This window comes from Eptesicus fuscus, chromosome 6, assembly GCF_027574615.1.
Source record: "Eptesicus fuscus isolate TK198812 chromosome 6, DD_ASM_mEF_20220401, whole genome shotgun sequence".
Taxonomy (NCBI): domain Eukaryota; kingdom Metazoa; phylum Chordata; class Mammalia; order Chiroptera; family Vespertilionidae; genus Eptesicus; species Eptesicus fuscus.
The window spans coordinates 10,849,685-10,875,909 of record NC_072478.1 but is presented as its reverse complement, the minus strand read 5'-3'; the positions used below and the strand labels follow the sequence as shown (position 1 = coordinate 10,875,909).

At 45.9% G+C, this 26,225-nt stretch overlaps 1 protein-coding gene across 1 annotated transcript in view; it reads left to right on the top strand.

Annotated features, from left to right (window-relative positions):
* DOCK5 (dedicator of cytokinesis 5) overlaps positions 1 to 26,225 on the top strand; it is a 206,005-nt gene that overhangs the window by 120,447 nt on the left and 59,333 nt on the right. Inside the window, exons 15-26 of the mRNA XM_054717208.1 lie at positions 1,456 to 1,554; positions 3,084 to 3,156; positions 5,530 to 5,633; positions 7,192 to 7,375; positions 13,547 to 13,644; positions 13,880 to 13,969; positions 15,239 to 15,339; positions 17,257 to 17,391; positions 19,182 to 19,293; positions 20,018 to 20,088; positions 20,586 to 20,692; positions 22,808 to 22,944. Of these exons, the coding sequence (XP_054573183.1) occupies positions 1,456 to 1,554; positions 3,084 to 3,156; positions 5,530 to 5,633; positions 7,192 to 7,375; positions 13,547 to 13,644; positions 13,880 to 13,969; positions 15,239 to 15,339; positions 17,257 to 17,391; positions 19,182 to 19,293; positions 20,018 to 20,088; positions 20,586 to 20,692; positions 22,808 to 22,944 (1,311 nt within the window). The remainder of the gene's footprint in view (positions 1 to 1,455; positions 1,555 to 3,083; positions 3,157 to 5,529; positions 5,634 to 7,191; positions 7,376 to 13,546; positions 13,645 to 13,879; positions 13,970 to 15,238; positions 15,340 to 17,256; positions 17,392 to 19,181; positions 19,294 to 20,017; positions 20,089 to 20,585; positions 20,693 to 22,807; positions 22,945 to 26,225) is intronic.

Sequence of the window (26,225 nt, the reverse complement as noted above, 5' to 3'; positions counted from 1 at the left end):
TTTTTAATTTATCTTTATTGTTGAAAGTATTACAGATGTCCCCTTCCCCCCACTTCTCTACAACAACCAGGGACTTCTGGCCTGGAGTTGATTGTTCTCCACATTAGGGTGCATTTGCTTTTTCATAAGGAACAAATATGAAACCTGTTAAATTTGTGATTAGCCTTGACCAGTTTCAGTAAGAAAACCATTGAGACTCTTATGTTTATATTTATCCTGAGCTAAGAAACATCTCAAGCCACTACCGATTTCATTTACACGCTTCTGCTGCAGAGGCTCTTTATCATTGCCAAACTGTAGCCCCTTCCAGGCCAAGTTCCCCTGGGGCTTGAGCACAGGGGCGTGTGCCCAGGAGGCACTGGGAGGCACTTCTCCTCCCCAGGCCAGTGGAGAGCAGCAGACACACCCAGGAGGGAGCTTCCAACTGGAAGCCTGGTGCTTAGAGGTCATGGTTAGAGGTCGGCTACGATGGGCTGTTAGTTTCAATATCAGGAAACTGCAGCCCAGAAAGAATACGTATTTTCTCAGGGAAGCACAGGAGCTGGGAATGGGTCCAGGTATCCTGGCTCTCCAATCAGAGTTCCGACTGCCCAAATGGGGAAGACGTAGGAGAGAAGGAGATAGGCAGGAGGCTTCTTTGTCGCAGCTGGCATCTGGCTCCTGTGTCTGAGCCTTAGTGACCTGCTTTGGAATCCAAGACTCGAACCGCCAGCTCCCTCCGCTCGCCGTGTGCCTCGCTGCACAGGCACCTGAGGGACAGCGAGACAGTCCTGTCCCCTCCCCTGGATGTTAGAGTCTTTGAAGGAAACAGTCCACTAAGTGACTAAGTGTTCTGTGTCACGGGACAAGCAGAATGCTGTGGGCCATGCGGTGGGGGTGGTTTATTTGTGCTCTCAATAGAGCCCCATAGCCCGTGAGTTCAAGTACGCATCTTCTCCGAGTCGGTCATTTCACGGCTTTGCTGACCAGCTGGGCAGTGCCCCATGGAAGCCTGGTTTACTGAGCCAAGAGGTTCATTACTGGGAAGAGACAGCCTTGAGTTTCAGTGAACATGCTGTACCTACGCACCCGGTCCTCAGTGCAGAGTCCACGGGCCCTCACAGCCGTGTGCCTGTGTGTGCTCACAGCTGCCGGCCAGCTCCCGGGCCTCAGCTCCCGGGAAGGAGAGGGAAGAAAAGAGAGTATATGCCAGGGGGGTGGGGGGGGGAGGAGATCAATATTGCAGCAAAGAGGAGTGTTAGGACGGTGCTGGGTCCCATAGGGATAACCACATGTAGACCCTCAGGTAGGGTTGTAGAAACTCATTCTTACTCTGCTCTTCATCCCCAAATGGAAGCAGCTTGTGGGTGCCGGTGTCAGGCCTGTGCTGGCCACGCGGAGGGCTCGTGAATGCCGTGCGGGGATCTTTTATTGTTCCGGTAACATTATCTCCTAACTGTTTCTCTCCATCTAAAGAAAGCACTTCATCCCGGCGCTGGATACGAAGGCATTTCGGAGTACAAATCAGTGGTCTATTACCAAGTCAAACAGCCCTGCTGGTATGAGACTGTCAAGGTGAGAATGGAACACCTATCGTAATTAAACCCGGTTCACATTCCTTCCTTCCTTTTACCTACAAGTCGTTCCTACCTTATCTGGAAGTTTTAGATGGGTTGCCTATGGTGCGCAATAAATGAACTGCTCATTGCAGTTCTGTAGGAGAGTCAGATTTCTTGAATGATAGGCTCCTTCATTAATGTGTAGAAATTTGAATAGAGAGACTGTTGTAATGATACAATAGCCTGCCAAGATGGTCCAAACCCAAATGGGAACTTTCCCACTCTGCCAGCAGTTGCCTAACTTGATTTGCTGCTTGGCCTCTAACCAAGTTTTCTGGGCCTCTTTTCAGTTTAAATACGTGTATTACAAATTCCAACGTGCTTTTCCGATCAGTCATCTTCTGTGAGCCTCTCAGTAGCCCTGCGACTGAAACGTTCCGCGCCGTAAGGCCCTTCTGACGAGGTGCCCGCGACTCGGAGAAGATGCTCGATTCCCAGGCCCTGCAGCTGCTCTCGCGCTCTGATTGCCCACGTGTTCCGAGCTCTCCACAGAAAGCTCGGGAAATACACAGTTGCGTTAATATCTCCATTCAGAAGTAACTGTTGTCCACAATTTCATATGCTTCAGGCGTTTTCAGTTATGCTGTTTATTCAGATTTATACTGTGCTCTTAAAAACTACTTTATCTCGAAGCATTTAAGTTACTCAGAAGTGTATTTTTCGATACTTGTATAGTAAGTACTCCATCGTAAGTCGTGCCCGGATTTATTTAACCGTTCGCATAAGTTCTCTGCTCTTTTCATTGCTTCATACTTCTGTTTTTCCTGTCCCCCATCTTCATATGAGCAGTAAAATCTTCTCTTGTCCCCAGTATATATCTTTTCCTTCTATTATAGACCCGAATTATTACCATATAAACATACACCTTGCAATCTGAAAGGTCTGTATGAACCTCAAAGTGTGACACTAGAAAAGTGGATTATCTCCATTCTGAGGATCTTCCATAAACAGCAAAGATGATCTTCTCCTGAGAGTCTTTTGGTTTGAAAATAGCTAAATCTCATGCGTGGGGAGAGGGGTGGGATGGGAATGGGGGGATGAGGACAAATGTGTGACACCTTAATCAATAAAGAAATTTAAAAAAATAATAATAATAAAAAAATAAAATAAAATAAAAAAGAAAAAAAAAGAAAAAAAATGAAAATAGCTAAATCTCCTTTGAATGAAACCTCCCACCAAATCTCAGTTTATAGGAATTAATGCTGGGACAGGACTCTAAAACTAAGCCTGACTTCATAAAATGACCTATGAGAACAAAGTACCGTATTTTCTGGCGTATAAGATGACTGGGCATATAAGACGACCCCCAACTTTTCCAGTTAAAATATAGAGTTTGGGATATACCCACCCTATAAGATGACACCCGGCGTATAAGACAACCCCCGACTTTTGAGAAGATTTTCCTGGGTTAAAAAGTCGTCTTATACGCCGGAAAATACGGTAATATATATGTGTGTCAGCTATTGATTTCTTACTATTTTGCAGGTATCCATTGCTATCGAAGAGGTTACTCGCTGCCATATACGGTTTACCTTCCGACACCGATCCTCTCAGGAATGTAAGTACCAGGAGGTCTGGGACATCCCCATATGAAACATACTTGCTCTTGCCTGGCCATGTTTGCGTGGGCCTGGAGAACAAGATACTTGGCATCTTCATTTCAGAACTCATTGGTGCTTGGAAATCAGAAAAAAAAATGAATTTTTCTGGGCTTCTAAGATCTGTTATTATTTTGTATCAGAATTTCCCCAAAATGTGTTCGGTGAACACTAAAATTTTGTAAGATGCTAATAGATGCTCTATGACAAAAAGGGTTTCACAGTCCACAGGAATAGGAAATGCTATAACTTACCTCCCTCTGAAACAGTCTCGCTGTGTGTTGCCGAAAAGTCCTGCAGCAAGAAAACTATTTAATAAGAAACTGTTTAATCTGTTGTCTCCCCAAATGACTACTTTTCTCATTTCAAGTCTTCGATTACAGATAAATGCAAAGGCTGCCCTTAAGTGTGAACAGAGAATAAAAATGATTGTTTTCAGATTAATCACAAAATTTCTGCAAGGATCTTGTTCTCATTTAGCACATAAAAATGCAATTTTTTATTTCAAACTGGATGTAGTTGAGCCATCTATGTACCAGACGGCAGGCCAGGCCCTGGGTATGTCCCAGCAGATGGGGCACGGCCATGCTCTGAATGGCCTCTGTGGGCAGGTTAGGAAGGTGAGCAAGAGAAGAAGAGACTACGTTCAGAGCAGGAGTACGGCCTCAGCAGCATCGAGTTGTGGGGAACGTGGAGCCCGGCACCTCGCCCATTAGGGGATTCATGCATGAGATTTCCTACAACTTAGGTGAAGCCTGAAGGGGAGTAGAAGTTAGCCCAACAGAGAGTGACAGTGCAGAAAAGTGTCTGAAAACCAAAGTGAGCTCAGTAGAGCCGAATGGGAGCAGGGGGAGCAATCATAATTTCAGGTTGCACAACATGAAATTGCCACTTGGTCGGTCAATGTCAAATGGTCAAATATCAGCAATTGCATATGGCTCTATGCCAGTGGTTCTCAACCTTCCTAATGCCGCGACCCTTTAATACAGTTCCTCGTGTTGTGGTGACCCCCAACCATAAAATTATTTTCGTTGCTACTTCATAACCGAGGTCTTAGGCTCTACAGCAGCGGTTCTCAACCTATGGGGTCACAACCCACAGGTTGAGAACCGCTGCTGTAGAGCCTAAGACCATCGGAAAACACAGATATTTACATTACGATTCATAACAGTAGCGAAATTACAGTTATGAAGTAGCAACGAAAATAATTTTATGGTTGGGGGTCACCACAACACGAGGAACTGTATTAAAGGGTCGTGGCATTAGGAAGGTTGAGAACCACTGCCATAGCATTTATCCAGCCTTAGTTTGTACCAGACTCTCAGTGAAGCTCCATTTACACACCACCTTGTTTATATCCACAATAATCTGATAAAGTACATACTACTTTAATCCACATTTATGTATAAAGAAACTGCGCACAGAGAGGTTAAATCCTTGGTCAAATGCACACTGCCAGGAAGTGGTAGAGCCTGGGTTGACAATCTTGCCAGGTGGGCTGGAGCCAGATCACGAAGGATGAAGGTTCTTTTGAACCCTGTATGGAGGAGCCATTAAAGGGTGTGTTACGGCCGAAACCGGTTTGGCTCAGTGGATAGAGCGTCGGCCTGCGGACTCAAGGGTCCCAGGTTCGGTTCCGGTCAAGGGCATGTACCTTGGTTACGGGCACATCCCCAGTAGGGGGTGTGCAGGAGGCAGCTGGTCGATGTTTCTCTCTCATCGATGTTTCTAGCTCTCTATCCCTCTCTCTTCCTTTCTGTAAAAAATCAATAAAAAAATATAAAAATAAATAAAAATAAAAAAAATAAAGGGTGTGTTACGGGTGGTGGGTGGTGGTTTGGTACATGTTTAAAGCAGCTTTATTAATAATATTATCATGTTGGCCTTAGCCCAGATGGTCATCGAAAGGAGAATGGATAACCATTGTAGAAATAGAGGGAAGGGGTGGGGGTGGCCTGAACTTAGGCGGGAACAGAGGGGATGGAGAAGAGTGGCACAGGTTCCAGGGGTAATCAGTACATGGAGATGACACAGGGATGGCGGCGGTGTCCACACCCACATTTCTGATTGAGATCACCTAGGGGTTGCTGGCCTCATTCATCTGTAAACGTAGGGAGAGGAGCATATTGGAGGCACCAGAAGATTTCGGTGTGGGAAATACTTCCTTTAAGAAGCCTGTGACACACACTGTATGAGTGTAACTTGCTGAACTGGGCTGCTTATGGCATGATTGAACATCACACCCCAGAGCAACATGTGAAGCCGGACGTCATAGCCTTCACTTCCTGACCACCTCTCGGCACTGCTCAGACTTGCTGTTTCTGTCTTTTCAGCCAGAGATCGATCGGAGCGAGCATTTGGGGTGGCCTTCGTGAAGCTGATGAAGGCGGACGGCACCACCCTGCAGGACGGGAGGCACGACCTGGTGGTGTATAAGGTGATGCACAGAATCAGCCTCAGAAATCACTGAGGAAGTGTTTACTCCTTCTGAAATGGGTTCTGAAGGTTCCTTTCGGACTTATACCTATCCACATCAGAAACTTCTCTAGTCCTGGCCAGCATGGATCAATGGTTAGAGCATCTTGGCCTGCTCACCGGAGGGTCTCCAGTTCAATTCCCAGTCAAGGGCATGTACCTGGGTTGCAGGTCTGATCCCCGCCCCTGGATCAGGGTGCGTTGAGAGGCAACCAACCGATGTGTCTCTGTCACATCTGTGTTTCTCTCTCCCTCTCGCCCCTTCCCCGCTCCCTTCCACTCTCTCTAGAATCAATGGAAAAACTATCCTCATCCAGTGAGGATTAAAAAAAGCAAACAAAATTTCTCTAGACCTGCGTGTGTTTGCCCCTTTAAGTCTAGAATCCCGAAGGCCACATCCCCCTGGCTGCGTGGTCTCCCCTCCGCTTTCTGGAGAGAGTGAGTGCGGTATTAGTCTCCCTCTCCCGCACGTGGCGCCCGTGGCTGCCCGCTTGCCTTTGCGTCACCCTGTGTGGTGTGTAGACAGTTGCACTGTTGGGCTTGGTTAGAGTGTGCCAGGGTGTGTTTTTCATATCGGCAGGAGCCGGGCACCATTTCTCTGCTATCGGGCATTGTTTCCTTCCCTGACAGTGTTGTCTTCTAACTGCTGCAGAGCTCTCGCATCTACTGAGATTTTAGAGTGGAAAGTAGATGCCAGAAGATCTTGTCCATCCAACAGTATCATGGGGTTGGCAGCTTTTTTGAGATGTACCCACCTGATCAGTATTTTTTCTTATTCTCTATAATTAGTTTATAGATAGTTTGGGAAGGCAGGGCAAGCTGTTTCTTCCCAGTGACCCCAGTCAACCCAATGGTGCATAACTGTGACCATTTAGAGGTTCAAGATAATAAGTTCCAGACTTATTCTTTATTATTTATTTATGTATTTACTAGAGGCCCGATGCACGAAGATTTGTGCAAGAATGGGCCTTCCTTCCCCTGGCTGCCGGCACCGCCTTCGCCCTGGCCGGCACCGCCTTCGCCCTGGCCGGAGCCGCCTTTTCGCTCCAGCCCGGAGCTACCTTTCCGCCTTCCCACGCTGCTCAGAGGCCTGGAGCGGCTGGGGCGGTGCGGAATGCCTGCGTTGTCGCCATGAGGACGACGCAAGCGTCCTGCTCTGCCCCGGGCTGCTCAGTGCCTGCATATGCAAATTAACCCACCAGCTTTCTTGGGTTAATTTGCATACTCCTGATTGGCTGGTGGGCATCGCAAAGGTACGGTCAATTTGCATCTTACTCTTTTATTACTGTAGATAGCGGACACCTAGGCTATTCTTAGTGTAGCTCACAACTTCCTCCATGTTTATTCCGTTTTGAGTCTGGGCTCCCACCCTGGGAAGTGCCGCTGCCGTTCTCGGAGTTGGAAGGGACCTGGGCTTACTTTGATGAAACCTCATTTCTCATGCCGGAAAGGCACCGTCTTCATTGGCGTGTGAGAGGCGGTGCCCCTCCTTTGGTCTTCCTGACATGCTGCCTTTCCAGGGAGATAACAAGAAAATGGAAGACGCGAAGTTCTACCTGACCCTGCCTGGGACCAAGGCAGAGATGGAAGAAAAAGAGCTGCAAGCATCCAAAACCCAGGCCAGCTTTGCCCCCACCAAGGAGAGCACCAAAGACAGTTTCCAGATTGCCACCCTCATCTGCTCCACGAAGCTCACGCAGAACGGTAGGTGTGGGACGCAGTGGCCCCCGGGGCGCGCTGCTTAGGCCTCCTGGGGCCTCCCGCTAGGCTCTGGCTGGATCACGGGGCCACGTCTTCAGACGTGGGTGCTGGGCACATTGGCTGGGTTCTCTGCTCTTCAGGAGATGGTCAGGGACCAGAGGTCCTGACCCGATTGCTGAAGCTCCTTCTGAGGTTTTGTTGTCCACCTTTCAAACAGGATCAAAAGCATTTGTGTATTTTTTAATATTGTCATTATTTATTAAATGTATTCATTACCAGGACCCGGTGAGGTTTCTTTTCTGGATTTATGACAGTGTTTAGTAAACGAAGTCTGAGCAAATGGGAGAGTCAGGTTAGTGCTGACCTCTGGTGTAGCAACCCTTTAGGCTTCGGTATATAAGTCTGGTGACAGTTACTGTAAATTGGTATTCATCATGCTATAAATCTTTATAACTGATTTAATAATTTGCCATTTTGTATCTTATGTACTGACATGAACATATCCTATGGGAAAAGCCACTTTAAATTATGAACTATTTTCAAATAATGGCTTAAAATGAGGTCCTATTCTGGACAAAGAAAATTAAAATTTTAATTTATATTAATTTGGGAAGTCTTATGTTTCTTTCCTTCAAGGCAGCAAAGAGCTCTGATAATGTGGCCTGTGTAATACATGTAACAAGGGATGTTGGTAATAAGGGAGGACACTGGCAGAGAAATACTAGTAGAATCGGTCTTGGCCTAGATCTTTATATTGTCTCCATAGTTTTGCCTTTTTTTCTGGCTTAATTTTTGGTGAGTGTGCTTTTACTTTCTAATATGTTAGGTAAAAAGTAAATATAATAAACTGCTGATATGAGTTGAGTTGAAATGTTACAATATTTATGGGAGATGATTTAGAAGGTATATCAGATATTTAAAAGGTATTCAAACCCCTTGACCCAGTAACTTGACCCCTAGAAATTGAACCCAAGTAAACAATGAGAGAGGTGCACAGTGATTAATGAATAAAGATTTTGCCTATTATTCACAAGAAGGGAAATAGTTGAAACAACTAAATATCCAATACTTGGGACCAGTTTAAATTATAAAGTGGAATTAAAGGACAAAATACATGCAGTTGCCAAATATATTTCAAAACAGTCAAAGACATGAAGACATTTTAGCACCATGTAGAGTACCAACTCAGTCTTGTTTAAATGTGTGAGGACAATTTGGAGCCAGTTGCTTGGGTTCAAATCCCAGCTCTGCCACTTACTAGCTGTTTCATCTTAGGCAAGTCACTTGATCTCTCTGTGACTTGATTTCCTCTTCTTTAAGAGAGTAATAATAGTATATGTTTCAAAGAATGAGGTGAGTTAAAATATGTAAAAGCAAAGCAACAGAGTCTAGTTCCTTGGAAACACTATATGAGAATTAACTCTTATTACTGTCACCATCATTATACATACACAGAAAAAGACTAAAAGAATCAACTTCAAAAGTTTGGATAGTTCTTATTTGTTTCTTTCAGTATTTTCCAAAATTTTAACTATGAAATGTCAAAATGTTATTTTTTTTAAGGAAACATTTGTTTTTCATTGATTTCAGAGAGGAAGGGAGAGGGGGAGAGAGATAGAAACATCAATGATGAGAGAGAATCATTGATCGGCTGCCTCCTGCACACCCCCTACTGGGGATCGAGCTCGCAACCCAGGCATGTGCCCTTGACTGGAATCAAATTTGGGACCCTTCAGTCCGCAGGCCGATGCTTCATACACTGAGCCAAACCAGCTGGGGCATATACTATTATTATTATTGTTTTTAGTAATAGCCTATATGAAGCATTAGTGTACATTTGGGACTATCAAAGGACACTAAAGAGGGATAGCATTTATCAAACACCTAATAGATTATCCTTCACAGAGATTAGAGCTCAAAGAAAGTTTGAAAATTATTTCTAATACAAAGACAAAGGGATTTCTGTTAGAGAAAACCATGTTGTTATGTTGCTTGTTGTCTCCGCGTCAGACATTTAGGAAGCTACTGCCAGATCGCAGTACTCAGCTCGGACGCTCGCCCTGCGGCATCTACATCGCCCATCGCCCACGTGTTCTAAACCTGTGCTGCGCTGACAGCCACTGGCCACGTGCAGCTTGGGACATTTAAGTCACATAAAAGCAAAAAAGGGGAGGAATTCAGTTCCTTAGTTTCACTGGTCTCATTCCAAGGGCTCAGCAGCTTCACGGGGCTGGTGACTTCCGTTGGCCAGCACGGATAGGCGACGTTTCCATCATCACAGAAGGTTCCGTTGGGGGACTGTACTCTTTCCTTTGTTGTCACCTCATTCCTAGTGTGTAGATCTCAAAAAACTCATCCTAACAAACCAAAAAAGGCCTTAAATAATGTCCCCTCCCAAAAAGGTTGAAGGAGGCCCAACTGATCTTAACCAGAGAGAAGGGACCTCCGTCGGCGGGATGGGATAGGAAAGGGGACAGATACGGGAAAGATGGGGAGACCAGCAGGGCGTCACGAGCATCAGGAAAGCAGGGCTTTCAGAGGGATGGGTAATGACTGTGGGTTGCTCGTGCATTGGCTTTCCTCTAATTTGATGTAAGAGATAAAGAACCAATGGAATTTGTTCTGAGGAAGAAGAAGCTGGAGAATATTAATAAGCCACCCATCTCAGAGCATTTCCGGATCAGGAGGGTAGCTGTGCTTTCACACAGACCCTGACAAAGGCATGTCTTACTAGCCGTAGCAGGACTACTCAGACTCAGAAGGTGAAAAGCCACAGGCCCTTGTTCAGGCAGAGCTTGTTGGCTCTTTATTTTTTTCAAAGCAAGAACAGACCGGTTTACGTGGAATTACTTGTTGCTGGGCCCAGGTGGAGGGTGAGAAAACATTTGCTGTTCCAGGAAAGGGAAAAGTGGTTTCAGGTATGTGCCAGCTGTTCACAGTCACCCAAACCCCTAGCACATGGAGACCCGGTATTCCCATTAGTAACCTCAGTTTACTGACCAGAAAAGGGAGTCAAAGTGCTAAAATATTGTGCCTGAGATCATAAGTGGTGGTCTTGGATCTGAAAATAGATAAATAACGCCAAGGCCAGTGGTTTTGTTTGTTTTTTTATTAAATGTTATGGTTTCTGATCATCTCCCAAAGGTATTCACTATCCTACATTCTGGGATTATAATGTAGAGTATCCTGAATTATTACATACTTTTCTTGGGGATAGAAATTGGGACAACTTTGGGCATTTGATAATACCTAGTACAGTTGAAGATGGTCATTCCTGATGATCCAAAATTCCACTCCAGTTTTGTATCTCAGAGAAGCTACTGCATCTGGTCCAGAAGACACATGAGAATGTTCACAGCAGAATTGTTTGTGATAGAAAAAATTAGAAACCACCCAAATGTTTACTGGCAGTGTAATGAGTAGATAATTATGGTGCATTTATACAGGGGATAGATGTTACGCAGCAATGAACATTAGCTAGAGCTATATGCATCAACCTGTATGGGTCACAGAAACACAGCTAGTCCAGGGCTGTCCATAACACCGTTCCACCACTTTCCTAGCCCCAAGACCTGTGATTCACCAGATGCCAAATGGGTTCCTAACATGAGCGGTGACATGACATGCAAATATGTTTAAGGAGTAAACTTCCAGGCTGGTCAATGGGTTCTTTGCAACTTCTTGAAGCTGCTGGGTGACAAGTGTGTAAGTCCTTTTTCTCAGGCAGCGGTGAGTGGCGTGAAGTGTAGATGGAGTGGTCCCATTGACTAGCCTGTGACAGCAGTGGATATGGGAAGATGGAAGAGGAGAGTGCCTAATGGGCAGGCCTAGCACAATCCTATTATTACATACTGAATGAATGAATAAATGAATTAAAGAAGTATATTGAGCACGTGACCAGCTTCCTCAGGGCTACCGGTTCTCTTTTCATCCATCCATTCATCTGTTCATTCAGTCTTTTTTCTTTTTTTTAATATATTTTATTGATTTTTTACAGAGAGGAAGGGAGAAGGATAGAGAGCTAGAAACATCGATGAGAGAGAAACATCGATCAGCTGCTTCCTGCATACCCCCCACTGGGGATGTGCCCGCAACCAAGGTACATGCCCTTGGCCGGAATCGAACCTGGGACCTTTCAGTCTGCAGGCTGACGCTCTATCCACTGAGCCAAACCGGTTTCGGCTGTTCATTCAGTCTTTCATCAAACATGTATTGAACACCTACTAGGTACATAGCAGCATGGTGGTGTACAAGAATAAAAACAGTATGATTCCTGCTCTCAAGTGGATCAAGTCTATGGGAAGAGAAAGAGATACCAAGAGTGTCTTTATTATTTGTTATTTTATGGTTGTGGATATGGATATGTAGGGAAGAGTGCCAACAGCAGAGAATGATTAGGAAGTTCTTCCCAGGGGGAATAGAGTTTGAGATGGGCCATGAAATTTAAAGGGCTTGGCTGGTGTGGCTCTGTGGTTGAACAGGTGGACCAGGAGGTCACAGTTTGATTCCCAGTCAGGGCACATGCCTGGGGTTGCAGGCTTGATTCCCACGTAGGGTGCATGCAGGAGGCAACCGATCAATGGTTCTCTCTCATTGTTGATATGTCTATCCCACTTCCTCCCTTCTTCTATCTGAAATAAATAAAAACGTATTAAAATAAAGAGTATTAAAAAATAAATTTAAGTAGGGGCTTGCAAATACATAGTATTGGTGTACATTTCAGAAAAAGAGAAGAATATATGCAAAGACATGGAGCTATTTCAGAGCATGCCACAGTGTGGGGGGTGCGGCATACAGAGAGAAAGGTGGGAGATGTGGCAGCAGGACCATAGGTGCGGCCTTACTGCCTTCCATGTGTATTACTAGGACCTTATTCTGTTGACAGTGGACAGGCCTTGTGCAATCTCTCTAGGCACTGCATTTTGGAGACTTCCAAGAGATTAAACAATATGCAAACCAATAAAACAAACACCAGTGAAGCAGAGTGACTATTTTAATGAACAGTATATGTTTTCAACTACTTATATATATACTAGAGGCCCGGTGCACGGGATTCATGCACTGGTGGAGGGCATGGCTTGAGGGGATCAGCCCGCTGTGGGAGTGCACTGACCACCAGGGGGCAGCTCCAGTGTTGAATATCTGCCCCCTGTTGGTCAGCATGCATCATAGCAACTAGTTGTTCCGCCGTTGGGTCGCTGGGCTTTTATCATATAGGATTTATACAAGTCCATTGATTAAAAATTACGTGTTGCTTCTTTTACTAGATAAAGCTCTGTTAATGTTAATAGTAACTTGATGTATTTAACAAAATAGTAACAGTCCAGATGCCTGCTATTTTTCCATGGGACACTTTTGTAGCCAACATGCATTAAAGCTTCAAGTGGCTTAAAGATTCAAAAGTCTACATTTTAAATGCTAAGTCATCTCAAGATTTTTGTTCCAAACTTAACCAACGGGGCCATGAATCTGTTCTGCCTTCCTTTGAAATAGCAACTTACCTGGTTTGCTTGTCTGTTTCTTTGCAGAACTCTGGGGAGGCAATATGTCAGAGTAGCAATGACATGATTTTTTGGAATTAGATGAATTTATAATTGGATTCCATTCCTACCACTTCCTGGCAGTTGTGTGACCTAAAGCGAGGAATTCAGTTTCACAAAGCCTCAGTTTCCTCATCTCAAAAATGGGAAAAATAAAGTCTGCTCCACAATATGGGTGTGACGTTTAAAAGCACTAATGCATGTGTATAAGTTCCCTTTTCCCTAATTTGAATCTACCGAGACACACTTAGTGACAAGGGAGAAGTTAAGCAGTGCAGCAAATTAGAGGTATGAAGTTTACTTAAAAATAAAGATATTTAAAAGGGAGTGTTTTAGGCATCAGCTGTGTGGCTGTGACATCATTATTTGCAAAACATGAGTTCTATTCAGGTATTGTTTTATGGTCGTGAACATTAGTGGTTAATTTTTTAAAAATCTTTTACAAATAAAAGAAGACCACAAAGTTTTTCTCTGATTAAATGGGACACAGTAAATTCATGGAATACGTAAGGTATTGGCCACCATTAAGAGCCATTGTCTTTTCTAGAGAGTTCTGCAGCTGTATCCAGCAATGGTCTGGGCTGCCCTTTCTAATCGCTGTCTAATGTTTATGGTTTGTGCTCTTTTCTCCTAGTTGACCTGTTAGGCTTGTTGAATTGGCGTTCGAACTTCCAGAATATTAAACACAACCTAAAGAAGTTAATGGAGGTGGATGGAGGAGAGATTGTTAAGGTACGTTTGGATATCCATACTTAGAAACATACCCACTATATTATTACTTCAGCATTTTAAATTAAACCTACCTTTGTAAATATAACACTTGTTATCTACATTGGGAAGCAAGAGTGATTTTTAAGAAAATGCTATTTTAAAACCTATGCTATTGAAACCTAATTATCCCTGAATTTCTATACTGTGGAGCTGAGCCAAAACCAACAAATAACCTCTCTGCTTTTTCTTTCTTCAGTTTTTGCAAGATACACTAGATGCACTTTTTAATATAATGATGGAAATGTCAGACAATGAAACATACGACTTCCTTGTGTTTGATGCACTGGTAAGCAGTTAAGCATATTAACTAGTGTTTATTCTCTGAACCGTTCATTTTTGTTATGCCTCCTGCATAAATATTTGTATACATCTGTCTTGACTATTTCTTGAGGCTGAATATCTGGAAGTGGAATTAGAAACATTTGGTTTAGATTCAAAGCCTTTTTTCTCTTTCCTAATAGATCTCAATTTTGATCTACTTTCCCTTTCTCATGAGGGAAAACAATGTTGTATCACATTGGAAATCAGGAATTACTTTAATCACTTAAAGTCCCACACCAGGAGAAACCACTCAGAGAGGCTTGCGGCTTGTAGCGGATGTGTGTATGTGGGTTGACGCAAGGCAGACTGACTTCCCAAGTCAGAGATGAGTCTTAGTCACATACGTAGGATACACAGCCCTGCAGATAACTCAATGTCACACAAAGCACTTAAACAGTCCGTTCCAGGAGCTGAACTCTAGATCAGGAGAGGTGATTTGGGAAGGCCAGAGTGGTGGAGGGAAGGGGGTAGTGGAAAAGGCTGACTCATCCCAAGCATTATTTTCTCGTCAGGGTGTAAGTTCCGTGCAGAATTTGGGAGGTAAATTGCAGCTTTAGGTCATTCACCAGCTTGGAGAAACATGAATGCAGTCAGAGCTGGATGGTAAGACAGGAAATGGCTCCAGCTGAGGTCACACCTGGTCAGTTATTACTCATAGACTGAGAAGGAGAGACTGGCTCTGAGCCCAGTGCCCAAGGTCGGGAGGCATTCCTGCGCCGGGGCAGGGGCAGTCTCGGTGCTCCTTGTGCACTTTCCTCATGAGTAGGTGCAGGTGCAGAGGTTATTTGCCGATTATGCGCCTGACAGTGACAGGAGAGAGAAATTGGGGGGCAAAAGTCCGGTGAGGTTCAGTTATTGGGAGCGCTCACACTGCACTCAGGAGAAGAATGCCATGGAATATTTCATTAGCTGCCTCCGGGTCAGAGTTTATTCTTCCCACGGAAACCCTGTCCGTATCCCCTCTCTCCTGCCCCATGTCTCCCCGACTGTGTCCCCATGCGCTGCACTCTGAGACAGCGAGCTCCCGGAGGCCAGGGTGCCCGCTGGTTTCCTCGCAGCATCTACGCCGTGCCTGACACGTCACAGTCTCTGACCATGTCAAATAGAAAGGACTAGTAAAGTGAGAATGCTGCAGACGTGGTGAAGAAGGAAAGAGCAACTGATGTGAAATCTGGGTGTTGACACAGAGCCTGGGGCGTGTTCAGAGCTGCTGTGTCTGTTCCTCCCGTGGCAGGTGTTTATTATCTCACTGATCGGAGACATCAAGTTCCAGCATTTTAACCCCGTCCTGGAAACCTACATTTACAAGCACTTCAGTGCCACCTTGGCCTACGTGTGAGTACGACTCGGGAGCCCGCTGTTGGGTTGTCCAATTTAGACTCTTCCGTCTGCTTGTTGCGAAACATGAGGGTCGTAGGCTGAGCAAACGTGGCTCCGAGGGCAGAGACTTGTTCAGAGCTTCCTGGTGGAAAGTGGGGCCATGTAACATTCTTACCCTGGAAAACGTGTAAAGTTCAGGCTCTCCTTCTGGGAAATGAGAGAAGAGAGAAGGCTGTTTATCTTTAAGATTCCGGAAGATACAGGGGAGGAGCTGCGGCCCTCAGGAGCATCAGCCAGGACAGGTGGCCATGCTCGGGATCTTTGCAATTGGGTGTCAGTGAGATTAGCCTGAGGCCCCGGGGCTCAAACAGTGGGTTAACCAAAACCACATCTTGGTAGAAGAGCAAGTCGGGCTCTCAATCCTATGCCACAGAGCCGTAGAATGATTACTCACAAACTGTGAGAAGGCTTCCTTTTCCCTTCTTTGCACGAGAGGGAATGGTCTCTGCCTCGTCCGTGGCGTAGCTTGCTTTCTGTCTTTGGTCCCTGACGGAGGAGAGCAACGAATGTTCGCGCTGCACTGGGCCCAGGAGTGCTTAGTCCATCATGTGGTCTCTGTGGCCTGTCATTCCAGTTATTGTGCAAAGCAGTGTGACAGGTAGTGACAGGAACGTAGCAGAGGTCAGCAAGATCTTCTGACAGAGGCTTTTGCCAGATCATGCCAATTGCTGCCGGCTGGTCTGTCGGGGTAGCTGCTGACCCGGTCTTTAGGTCAAATCATGCATCCCTTGTGTCCTCTTCTGAATTACACAAGTCCTTAGTTTTATTTGCATGAGAGTCCGGAAATGTGGTAACACATAAGTGACCTAACGGAGGTGTCCTGTAGCGTAGCGGGGGCTGCAGTGCCCACGGTAGCAGGGGAAGCCGCAGCGATACCACTGGCTTTACTTTCCATCTGGCAGCAGCCACAGGGGAGGAGGTCCTGGCCGGCACCTTCGTTCCACAGAGTGAAATGCAGCGCTCCTGGGGAGAGGAATCTGGATTTGGCCAGTTCCACATGTTTCCTCCGGATTTTCTCTTAGAAACTCGGGAGATTCCCAGAAGGGAAGTTCACCATATCAGTGCCCTCAAAAGTGTGAATTAGCAGAAGATTCAGACAATGCCTCGTCTGAAGGCTCTAGGAAGACTAAAGGAGCTTTCTGCAGTCTCTAACCAGGGCTGTCTGTGGGGAATTCGGGACCGTGGGGGCCCTGGTCTCCCCACACTCATGCTGTTTCCTTCTGGCTGAGAGTTACTGATGGCCACAGGCTTGGGCAGATAGGAGGGAATTAGACATCCTTTAAGGCCATGGTCGGCAAACTGCGGCTTGTGAGCCACATGCGGCTCTTTGGCCCCTTGAGTGTGGCTCTTCCACAAAATACCACAGCCTGGGCGAGTCTGTTTTGAAGAAGTGGTATTAGAAGAAGTTTAAGTTTAAAAAATTTTGGCTCTCCAAAGAAATTTCAATCGTACTGTTGATATTTGGCTCTGTTGACTAATGAGTTTGCTGACCACTGCTTTAAGGAAACTGTCTCAGACGGGCAATCTCTCCCTTCAAGGAACATCTGGAAACGTCTGTATAACATACCAGAGACGAAAGTGTCTTTTCAGGATATGAATCTTCAACTCTTTCATTTCTTCATCCTGTTTTAACATCCTACAAAGGGAAAGAAACCATCCCCGTATCTAAGCCGAAAAGAAGCTCTGAATCTAGACTGCCCTGAGGGAACTAAATTGCAAAGGAGCTAACTTCCCTGTTCAGGACATAGTCCAGAGGAGAAAACTGCCGATGTAACGTCTGTTCCCCAGTATGCCAGGTTCCCTCCCTGCACGACTCACCCCAGCCTCTGAGGGCCACTTTTCCCAGTGACATGTCCTTCTCCCGCTTTTCAGGAAACTCTCCAAGGTACTGAACTTCTACGTGGCTAACGCAGACGACTCCAGCAAGACAGAGTTGCTTTTTGCTGCTTTGAAAGCCTTAAAGTACTTGTTTAGATTCATCATCCAATCTAGAGTGCTCTACTTGAGGTAACGGTCACTGTCATAAGGTGTTGACGCCGTCCCATTCTCCATGTCGTTTTCCTTCGTCCTCGTGCGCATGCTCGGCGCTGTGAGCTCTGGGTCATGGCGTTGCCAAACTTCAGAAGTTCAGGGCCGAAGCTGGAGGTGGACTATGAAACCATCAGAGAAGGTCCATGGGAAGTCCATTTGGATCGGTAGAATGTCTAGGGCAGTAATGACTGAAGGACGTAGGGATGCCGGTGGCTAACGTGGAGTTTGCTGGAAGCCTTTGTTGGTGACAGCAGCTCTAGCGAGGAAAGACTATATTGAACACAGCAAGGGGCTTCATGGCAGTGCTGGGTGTAAAATCTAGGACCATGAGCTCTTGGTGGTGGTAGAGGGAGAATGGTGGCAGTTGTTTGGGGCGATGTTTCCTCGGGGGGGGGGGGGGGTGGTGTTTCCTTGCCGACACCATGCTTAGCTGCTGGTGAAACAGCCCCAGAGATAAGATTCTTCCCAGTTTGGATTCCTAAATAACGGCTCCTTCAGAAAGAGGAGAAATCAGGAAAGAGGAAGTACCTTTTCTGGGAATGCTCACCATGCGGTGCCGTCCCTGACCTTCAGTAATTAGAGCTGGATTTCCAAACGGTTAAATATATCTGTAAGGCAGAAGGAAAGGGGCTGTGGATTGGAGCATGTATATTTTAAAAAGTTGTGTATTGAAAACCTATAAACAAAGGTAAAGAAGTTACCTGGGGAAAAAACTTGTAACATATAGTACAGATCAAAGGTGAATAGTTGTACTGATTAAAGGCTCTTATGAATCAAGAAATGATTGACAAATATCTCTAAACAATAGAAAATAAGCTACAAAAGAAAAACTTAAGTGGTTGATTTTTTTTTTTAATCCTCACCTGAGGACATTTTTTCTATTGCTTTTTTAGAGAGAGTGGAAGGGAGGGAGGGAGAGAGAGAGAGAGAGAGAGAGAGAGGAAGGATGCCACATTCATCCAGTAATACTTATTGATGTGGAAGAACCAACCTCTCAGTTGGTGGGCACATCTTGAAGACTTCAGAGCACTTTAATCACACAAGCAGGCGTCAGTACAGACTAAGGTGTCCTGTGTCCCGGAAAGACCCCTCTTGGAGAGCAACCAGCATGGCCAGTTCAATGGACAGAGTGACACTAACTGGACTGGCGGACGGGGGTTGAGGGGCTTTTCTACCCATTGTCTGAAACTTCAACCCAAAAGGCCAGGACTTGATTAGATGAGACAAAATGATTAGAGTGACACAGAGAGGAGGAGGGTGGGAGTGATGCTGAAGAGCAGAGCACAGCAGGTGTGGTGTGTAGGGCAGATGTCCCGAGCTTACGGGGCATCCTGCTCCTGAGCTGAGGAAGGCAGGTGAGCATGCTGGACTCATCTGCCACTCCAGACCAAGCAGCTTCCTGTGTTCTCTCTGTGCTGGCAATGCCCCGAGACCACCAGCATGAGGCCATCAACAAGGTGGTCTTCAGACAGCCCGTGGCATCCCTCCTGACTGGCTGGCCATCGTGGACCAGCTGAGAGCTCTGTGGTAGGACGGTCCATACATGCAAATGACCTCCCTGATGGTAATAGCAGGTGGTGATAACTTCTCAGGCCTCTGGGTTTCTCCCCAAAACTATCTCAGAGCAGCTACGACTTCTCTTTGTAACAATTCCAAGTGGTGACCAAGGGAGGCATGGGTCTCCACCGTTGTTGAGGCAACAGATATATCTCAAAATTTCTTGTAAAGATGGGAAATCTTACTGCTTTTCTCTTTTTCCGATTAAGATTTTATGGCCAAAGTGAAGATGGAGATGAATTTAATAACTCAATCCGCCAGTTATTTCTCGCTTTCAATACACTAATGGACAGGCCTCTGGAGGAAGCTGTGAAGATCAAGGTCAGGATGGCTTCGTGGGGACCCCGACACTGTCAGTGAGGATGGCCTGGGTCAGCATAGAACTAGTCTCGGGGGGTGGGGGTGCGGGGGAGACTAGTTCTTGTGGATTGTAGTGAGAGCTTGTGACTTTTAGTATGACTTACAGAAAGTACAGGGGAAAACCTCCTTTTACATTTATTGCACTTTCGTATTCTCAAGGGTCAGTTTGCCAGAAACAAGCTGCCCTTTTAGAAATCCCTTCAATGACTGGTGCGGCCCCTGGGAATTCAGCCCTGGATTCTGATGTTAAAGGCGACAGGTTTTTATTTTTAGTCCTGGTCTTTCCGCAAGCCCAGGGTCACCATCGTTTTCATCATTGTCACTTTTTTAAATGTAAAATAGGTAATCTCTAAAGACTCGCATTTGAACTTTATTATTTCCTCTTTGCTCATTATGGCAACGCTATGAGGGAGAAGTCAAGGTTTTCACTGCCTCTTGGATACAAACATGAATCCCAAATGGGCAGAGCCTGTTGGTAGTGCAGACAGAAAGCTGAGCATCCTGACTTCTCAGGAAAAAAAAGATTTTAGGAGGTTGCGTATCACATCAGCGTTCCCCTTCGTTGCAAGAACACCTGTGCCCGGTTCCCTGTTTCAGATCCAAGCCTTTGGTTCCTGGGAGGAAGCCGTGAATTCTGTGTTTGTCCTGCTCGGCAACTGACTCTGCCTGTGGTGTTTCCTTACAGGGCGCAGCTCTGAAGTACCTTCCTAGCATCATTAACGACGTCAAACTGGTGTTTGATCCTGTTGAGCTCAGGTAAATAGCAAAAAACATATTCACTGAGCCATTTTGTGCTCAGTTCTGGGAAGATTCAAGAGAAGCCACAAAGCCTGCTTCTGAAGAGGTTTGCACGTTGTCAAGGGAAATGGGACGCGCAGACCTAAAATTAACTGCAGAAGAAAGTACATAATAATATGCTTCCAGCCCTATACCTACATATCCCAGAATGCTAAGTCAGATGGCCATGGGCACTGGGGTGGAGTTAGCAAAAAAAGGATTCTGCAGAAGTTGAGTGTTAAGGCAGGTCTGAAAGCGGGTATGGTCCTGGGGGTACTTGGGAAGTTGAAGCAGAGTTAGCTCTGAGGCTGAGCCCTGTAGTGAGCAAGGAATAGAGTCTCTCCTTTGCTTCCTCGAGACAGCCTCTCAGGTCATTTGGGAGAGATTTCCAGGTGAACCTCAGAGCGGAGGGGAAAAGGGTAAGGGCACCTTGAACTTGGCGCCATGGAAACGCTAACCACGGGCTTCCTTTCCAGTGTGCTCTTCTGCAAGTTCATTCAGAGCATCCCTGACAACCAGTTAGTTCGCCAGAAGCTGAACTGCATGAGCAAGATCGTAGAGAGTAATCTTTTTCGGCAGTCGGGTAAGTCTCCACCAAAACCAGCTGCCTGTTGCGATCCTGCTCTTGCTTCTGCAGCCAACACTGGGCCCCTGTTAAGTGCCACTGATGTCCTTGCCAGTGTTTGCTGGCACTTAAGAACCTCCTGGGAAACCAGCTTTAAGGAGAAGGTGAAGTCAGTTCAGTATCTCCAATAGTTTCTAAAAGAGCCAAACCATGTGCTCCTTAATTAAAACAGTCAAGTGTTTCATTAATTAGGGAGCTTTGTCTGCAAAATAGGAACCCCAGCAAGTAACAAGCAAGCAGGAAAGATCGTCCTTTTAAATAAATGCTGCTTCTTTGGCCCATATGTAGCATATCCTCGAAAACTAGGGGCAAGGGTCAGCAGTGCATTCAGTGTGTGCTGGGCGCATCTGGCCCAGCACCACTTATTACGTGCATCTAGTCCCATCCCCATGCTCAGTCATGCCACCTGAATAGCTGAAAATCAACCGGGTGGAAGTATTTACACCATGGGAATTGGCAAACACTATAAATCAAAGGGGTGATTTTTTGGGGGGAGGGGGTTACTAGAAAACTGCTGAGAGGGTTGGAGGGAGGAGTAAGAAAACACTTTCACTGGTAAAATACTATTCATTTTTTGAAGAGTCAAGCATGTAGCCACTAAGTCTAAATCACTATGCTCCTGACCCAAAGCTGATATGGGGAAGAGGTCCGATGGCCAGTCTTTCCCCCAATAAACCCCAACCTGGCTAGTGGGCAGCTGTGGGACCTTCTTTTGCATCTTCCAGCAGGTCAGGAAGTCCTGAGGGTGACCTCATGTTATTTGTGTTGCCTGGGGGAGGCGAGTGAGACCAGCAGGACTCCTCAGAAAGGGGAAAGTTGAGTGAGTCATGCCTCTGGCTGGTCATGTGACTTTCTGGCTGGTCATGTGACTTTTAAGTTTCCACTTCTGTTTCTGTGGAATGAAGGACTTGAACTAGATCAAGTGAGAAGCCTGACTCTGATGGTTCGTGACCCTATGAATGTGTGCTTAGAGATTTCACCTTTTGCGAGGACACAGTTGGAAAGTAGTACAAAAAACTAGTGAGTGCTCTGCAGTAGAAAATGTGATATTACTAAACGTCTTGGTATGCTGGGATAACCTCTGCCTCTAAGGATGCAGAAAGGATAAAAGCCAGTAAAGGTGGGTGTTTGCGCCCTGGAGCAAGCTTGCCCTAGTTGGGTTCATGAAGGGGAAGTATTCTCACTGATGACAGTCACTCTGTGAGTGTGCGTGTTGGGATATCTGGATTCGCCATATAATGTTTTACAAGGTGAAGATTCCAAAAGGAAGGTGCAGGTTTTACTCTGTGAAGCCCACGTGCCTGCGAAAACGTGGATAGAATGTCCGTGAGGCATGTTACAGTGTTGTGGTGAAGCTGGGTGGTTATAAGAATTTGAGAGTAAATTTTCTCAATTAGGTAGAAAATGTCAAAACAAAATCATTTTACTTTTTTTTTCTTTCTATTTTTCACATTTTTTTCAACTATAGTTTACATTCAATATTACTTTGTATTAGTTCCGGGTGTACAGCGTAGTGGATAGACAATCGTATGCTTTACAAAGTGATCCCCCTGCTATTTCCCGTGCCCACCTGGCCCCATCCGTAGTTATTACCGTGTTACTGACTGTGCTTTACATCCCCACGGCTGTTTTGTAACCATAATCAGTGCTTCTCAATCCCTTCACCTGTTTCAACCAGGTCCCCACTCCCTCCCCTCGGGCAGCCATCAGTCTGTCCTCTGTATCTGTGTCTGTCTCTGTCAAAACCGAATTTCTAACTGTATAACCTCTTAGTTTATTAGTTTCATATGGCTTTGCTTTCGAGTATCAAGTTGGCAATTTTTAAAAATGGCTAAAGAAATCAAACACTTTAAGCATCGTGTTACAGTTACCGATGACACGTACAATTTTCTTAGTTTTAAAAATCGAGTTACAGGGCCGAAGTTCCTAAACTCCGGGTGCTCCTGAGGGATCCAGCGCTGCAGGGCGGAGTGCAGCCGGGGCTGGGGAGCAGGCAGGCATGCACTGCAGTGGGGAGCGGCGTTCAGCAGGCGGCCCTGCCCTGCAGCTGTGCGGTCTCATCTTCTGCCCCAGAGTGCAGAGACGTGCTCCTGCCGCTGCTGACAGACCAGCTCAGCGGCCAGTTGGACGACAACTCCAGCAAGCCTGACCACGAGGCCAGCTCGCAGCTTCTGAGCAGCATCCTGGAAGTGCTGGACAGGAAAGATGTGGTGAGTCGAATGGTCACTGACGCGGACCACAGCACACACTGGCCCCGTTGCCGTGGGCACTGTGTGTGGCCTTCCGGGTCCTAGGGCTCGGCCCCGGCAGTTGAGAATCTGGGTCCTGGGCAGGCCGCCCCCGTTTTGGAAATGGTTAGAGAGGCTTGTCCTTGCTGGAGCCTGCTCTGCAAGTCTTGGCCAGGAGAGTCCGCTTGCCGCTGGGGCCGCACTGCCCGCTTCTCCTGCTTGTCCTCTTTGAGATTCCTGTGAGCACCTTTCAGAACCAGAGGCCTGTTTATACGTTGCTTTTTTTTAGAAACCTCGGCCTTCTTTACCTCTGTACCTGACCACACCATTGTACATGCTCCTGAGCTTCTTGGAAGTTCTCATTTTCACAGTGTCTCTGACGCCGATCCTTCGGAGCCTCGTGGAAATGACGTGTTTTCTTATCTGGCCTCGTCTCTATGATGTAGGCACCTGTGCCCCTAAAATCCTGGGGCGGAATCAGCCTGGATTTGCGATGTCCCAGGCTAGCACAGCCCACAGCCGAGGCGTACCCTCCACTCAAGAGGCCGGAAAACCTTGCAGAATGTGTTCAGTGTAGCACTAACCATGGTCACCACCTCCACGATGGCTGCATGGCAGTGACTTACAGAGCAGGGAAATCACTGTTGGTTGTTCTCTTACTGATATCTTTAGAGTCAGCTCTTTTGAGGGATAGGAGAAACGCTGTCCTTTCCCCATAGGTAGACCCTGTGTTCACCTCCCAGGGTCCACCCAATTTGGCCACAGCCTGACTCATCTCCTGCTGGCCATGACATGGGCATGCCTGCATTTCTGATAGTCACACCTCCGCCACAGAGGGACAGCAGGACACACGGCTATGTACCTGCCTGTCTTCTTTCCCTGAGCCCCAATTTGCACTATTTATTTAGTATTAATTATAGATCACCCCCCCCCCTTTTTTGCTTAAATGTATTCTTAGAAACCACATTATAAAATGGAATAACTTTCCCATAAGGAATTTTGTGATTAGGGATTTGATTCCTAACCAAGGACTTTGCGACAAATAAATGTGATTACTCATGTCATGATAACAATAACATTTTTAAAATGTAACTCTTTAGGACTCAGTAATTAAAAAACTAAAATGAAGCTCAGAACCCCATAAAGTTGGCAACAGTGTGCTAGGCACTCTGGCTTAGTGAGGGCTGCAGTGTTCTAAAAGCATGCATATACGTAAATGATCCTAAACTAACCTGAGACACAGGAATCAGGCAGGGCTGGGTTTCTCGTCCCAGTATTACCAGTTCTTTTTTTAAAAAAATATATTTTATTGATTATTTTACAGAAAGGAAGGGAGAGGGATAGAGAGTTAGAAACATTGATGAGAGAGAAACATCGATCAGCTGCCTCCTGCACTGATCTAGTGATGTGCCCACAACCAAGGTACATGCCCTTGAACAGAATCAAACCCGGGACCCTTCAGTCTGCAGGCCGATGCTCTATCCACTGAGCCAAACCAGCCAGGGCTAGTATTACCAGCTCTTTATCCTTTGGCAATCTCGTGGTGCCCACTTCGCTGTTCAATAATATGTAGGAATTGTTTGAGATGACTTCTTAGGCTTCTTCCACTTCTGATACTGTTGTTGTTGTCTTTTAAATAGCTACACTAATAAAAAAGAAAGATGCAAATTGACCCTACCTTCGCAATGCCCACCAGCCAATCAGGAGTGCGTATGCAAATTAACCTAACAAAGATGGTGGATTAATTTGCATACACAGGCGCCAAGCGGCCGGGGGCGGTCTGCACTGCTCCTGCCGCTCTGGGCCTCTGGGCAGCGTGGGAAGGTGGAAAGGCGGCTCTAGGCCAGAGCAAAGGCAGTGCCAGCAGCCAGGGGAAGGAAGGCCCATTCTTGCACGAGTCTTCGTGCATCGGGCCTCTAGTATATAATATCTCTGCCTATCTTCTTACTGCAGAGAATGATTCTTCAAAAGTGACTTGACTATATTTACATTCTGTATTAGGAGATTTAACTGGCTTAAAAATTATTTTTCTCTTCCCTATGATGTTTCCTGTAATGAGCAGAAGCATTCAAAATGATTGATCTTAAAACTCTGTTAAAGTAGTAAATTCAATCATTTTTGTTGGTGATGATGGTATGTTGCTTTTTTCCCCCCACCATAAGCATTTAAAAACGTACAGGCTAACTTCCTATATCTTTCTGTATTCGCTCTCATCTCCTCAGCAAATTCCTGGCTCTAATTACTGGCATTTATTCCTATGCCTCTTTTATAGTCCAGGATTCCCTCCTCCTTCCCAAAGCTTTATCTCCTCCTTGTCCTTATTCTTCAAAGTCCAGCGGCAATAAACACCTCCAAGAAGTTGTTCCTGGCACAATCCTGCCCAAACTCTGCTAGTTCCCGTCTGCCTCCTTATGTCTTTTTTAAGGGTATTATCCTTTTGTACCATGAGTTATGAATTCGGTTCACAAACACTTATGAAGCCGCCCCCATGCTCCAGGCCCTGTGGTAAGTCTAAGAATGCCTGAGGGAACAAGACAAGCAAGTGGCCAGCCCTCCTGGAGTTGACCTCAGGCATCTCTGTGCTTTGCTTATTTATACTCATGCCCCAGCTTAAGGGCTTAGGGATGCTGTTCATTCCTCCACACAAGGCCCTTTGAGGACTTACACGCCTTGTCAGGGCGAGAGTATGGAAATGTTATGTAATTGGAGGTGAAAGCAGCATCACCAGGACAGGCAGGGGGCTTGTTTTTTGTTTTTGTTTTTGTTTTGTTTGTTTGTTTGTTTTTTAATTGATTTTAGAGATGATAAGAGAGAAAGAGAGAGAAACATCAATGTGAGAGAGAAACATCAATCAGTTGCCTCCTGCATGCACCCAGACCAGAAATCGAACCTGCAATCTGGGTATGTGCCCTGACTGGAATCGAACCCACCACCTTTTGATGTACAGGACGATGCTCCAACTAACTGAGCTGTCCCACCAGGGCAAGAGGCAGGTTTTATGAATCACTTTCATTCAAAAAATGGGAAGCAAATAAATAAGTAATAAAAAGCAAGGAAGGAAAGAAGGTGAGGGAGAGGGAAAGCTAACAATACTTGATGTTTTAAATGAAATGTATTTTTTTAATGTGTTTTATTGATTTTTTACAGAGAGGGAGAGGGATAGAGAGTTAGAAACATTGATGAGAGAGAAACATCGATCAGCTGCCTCCTGCACACCTCCTACTGGGGATGTGCCCGTAACCAAGGTACATGCCCTTGACCGG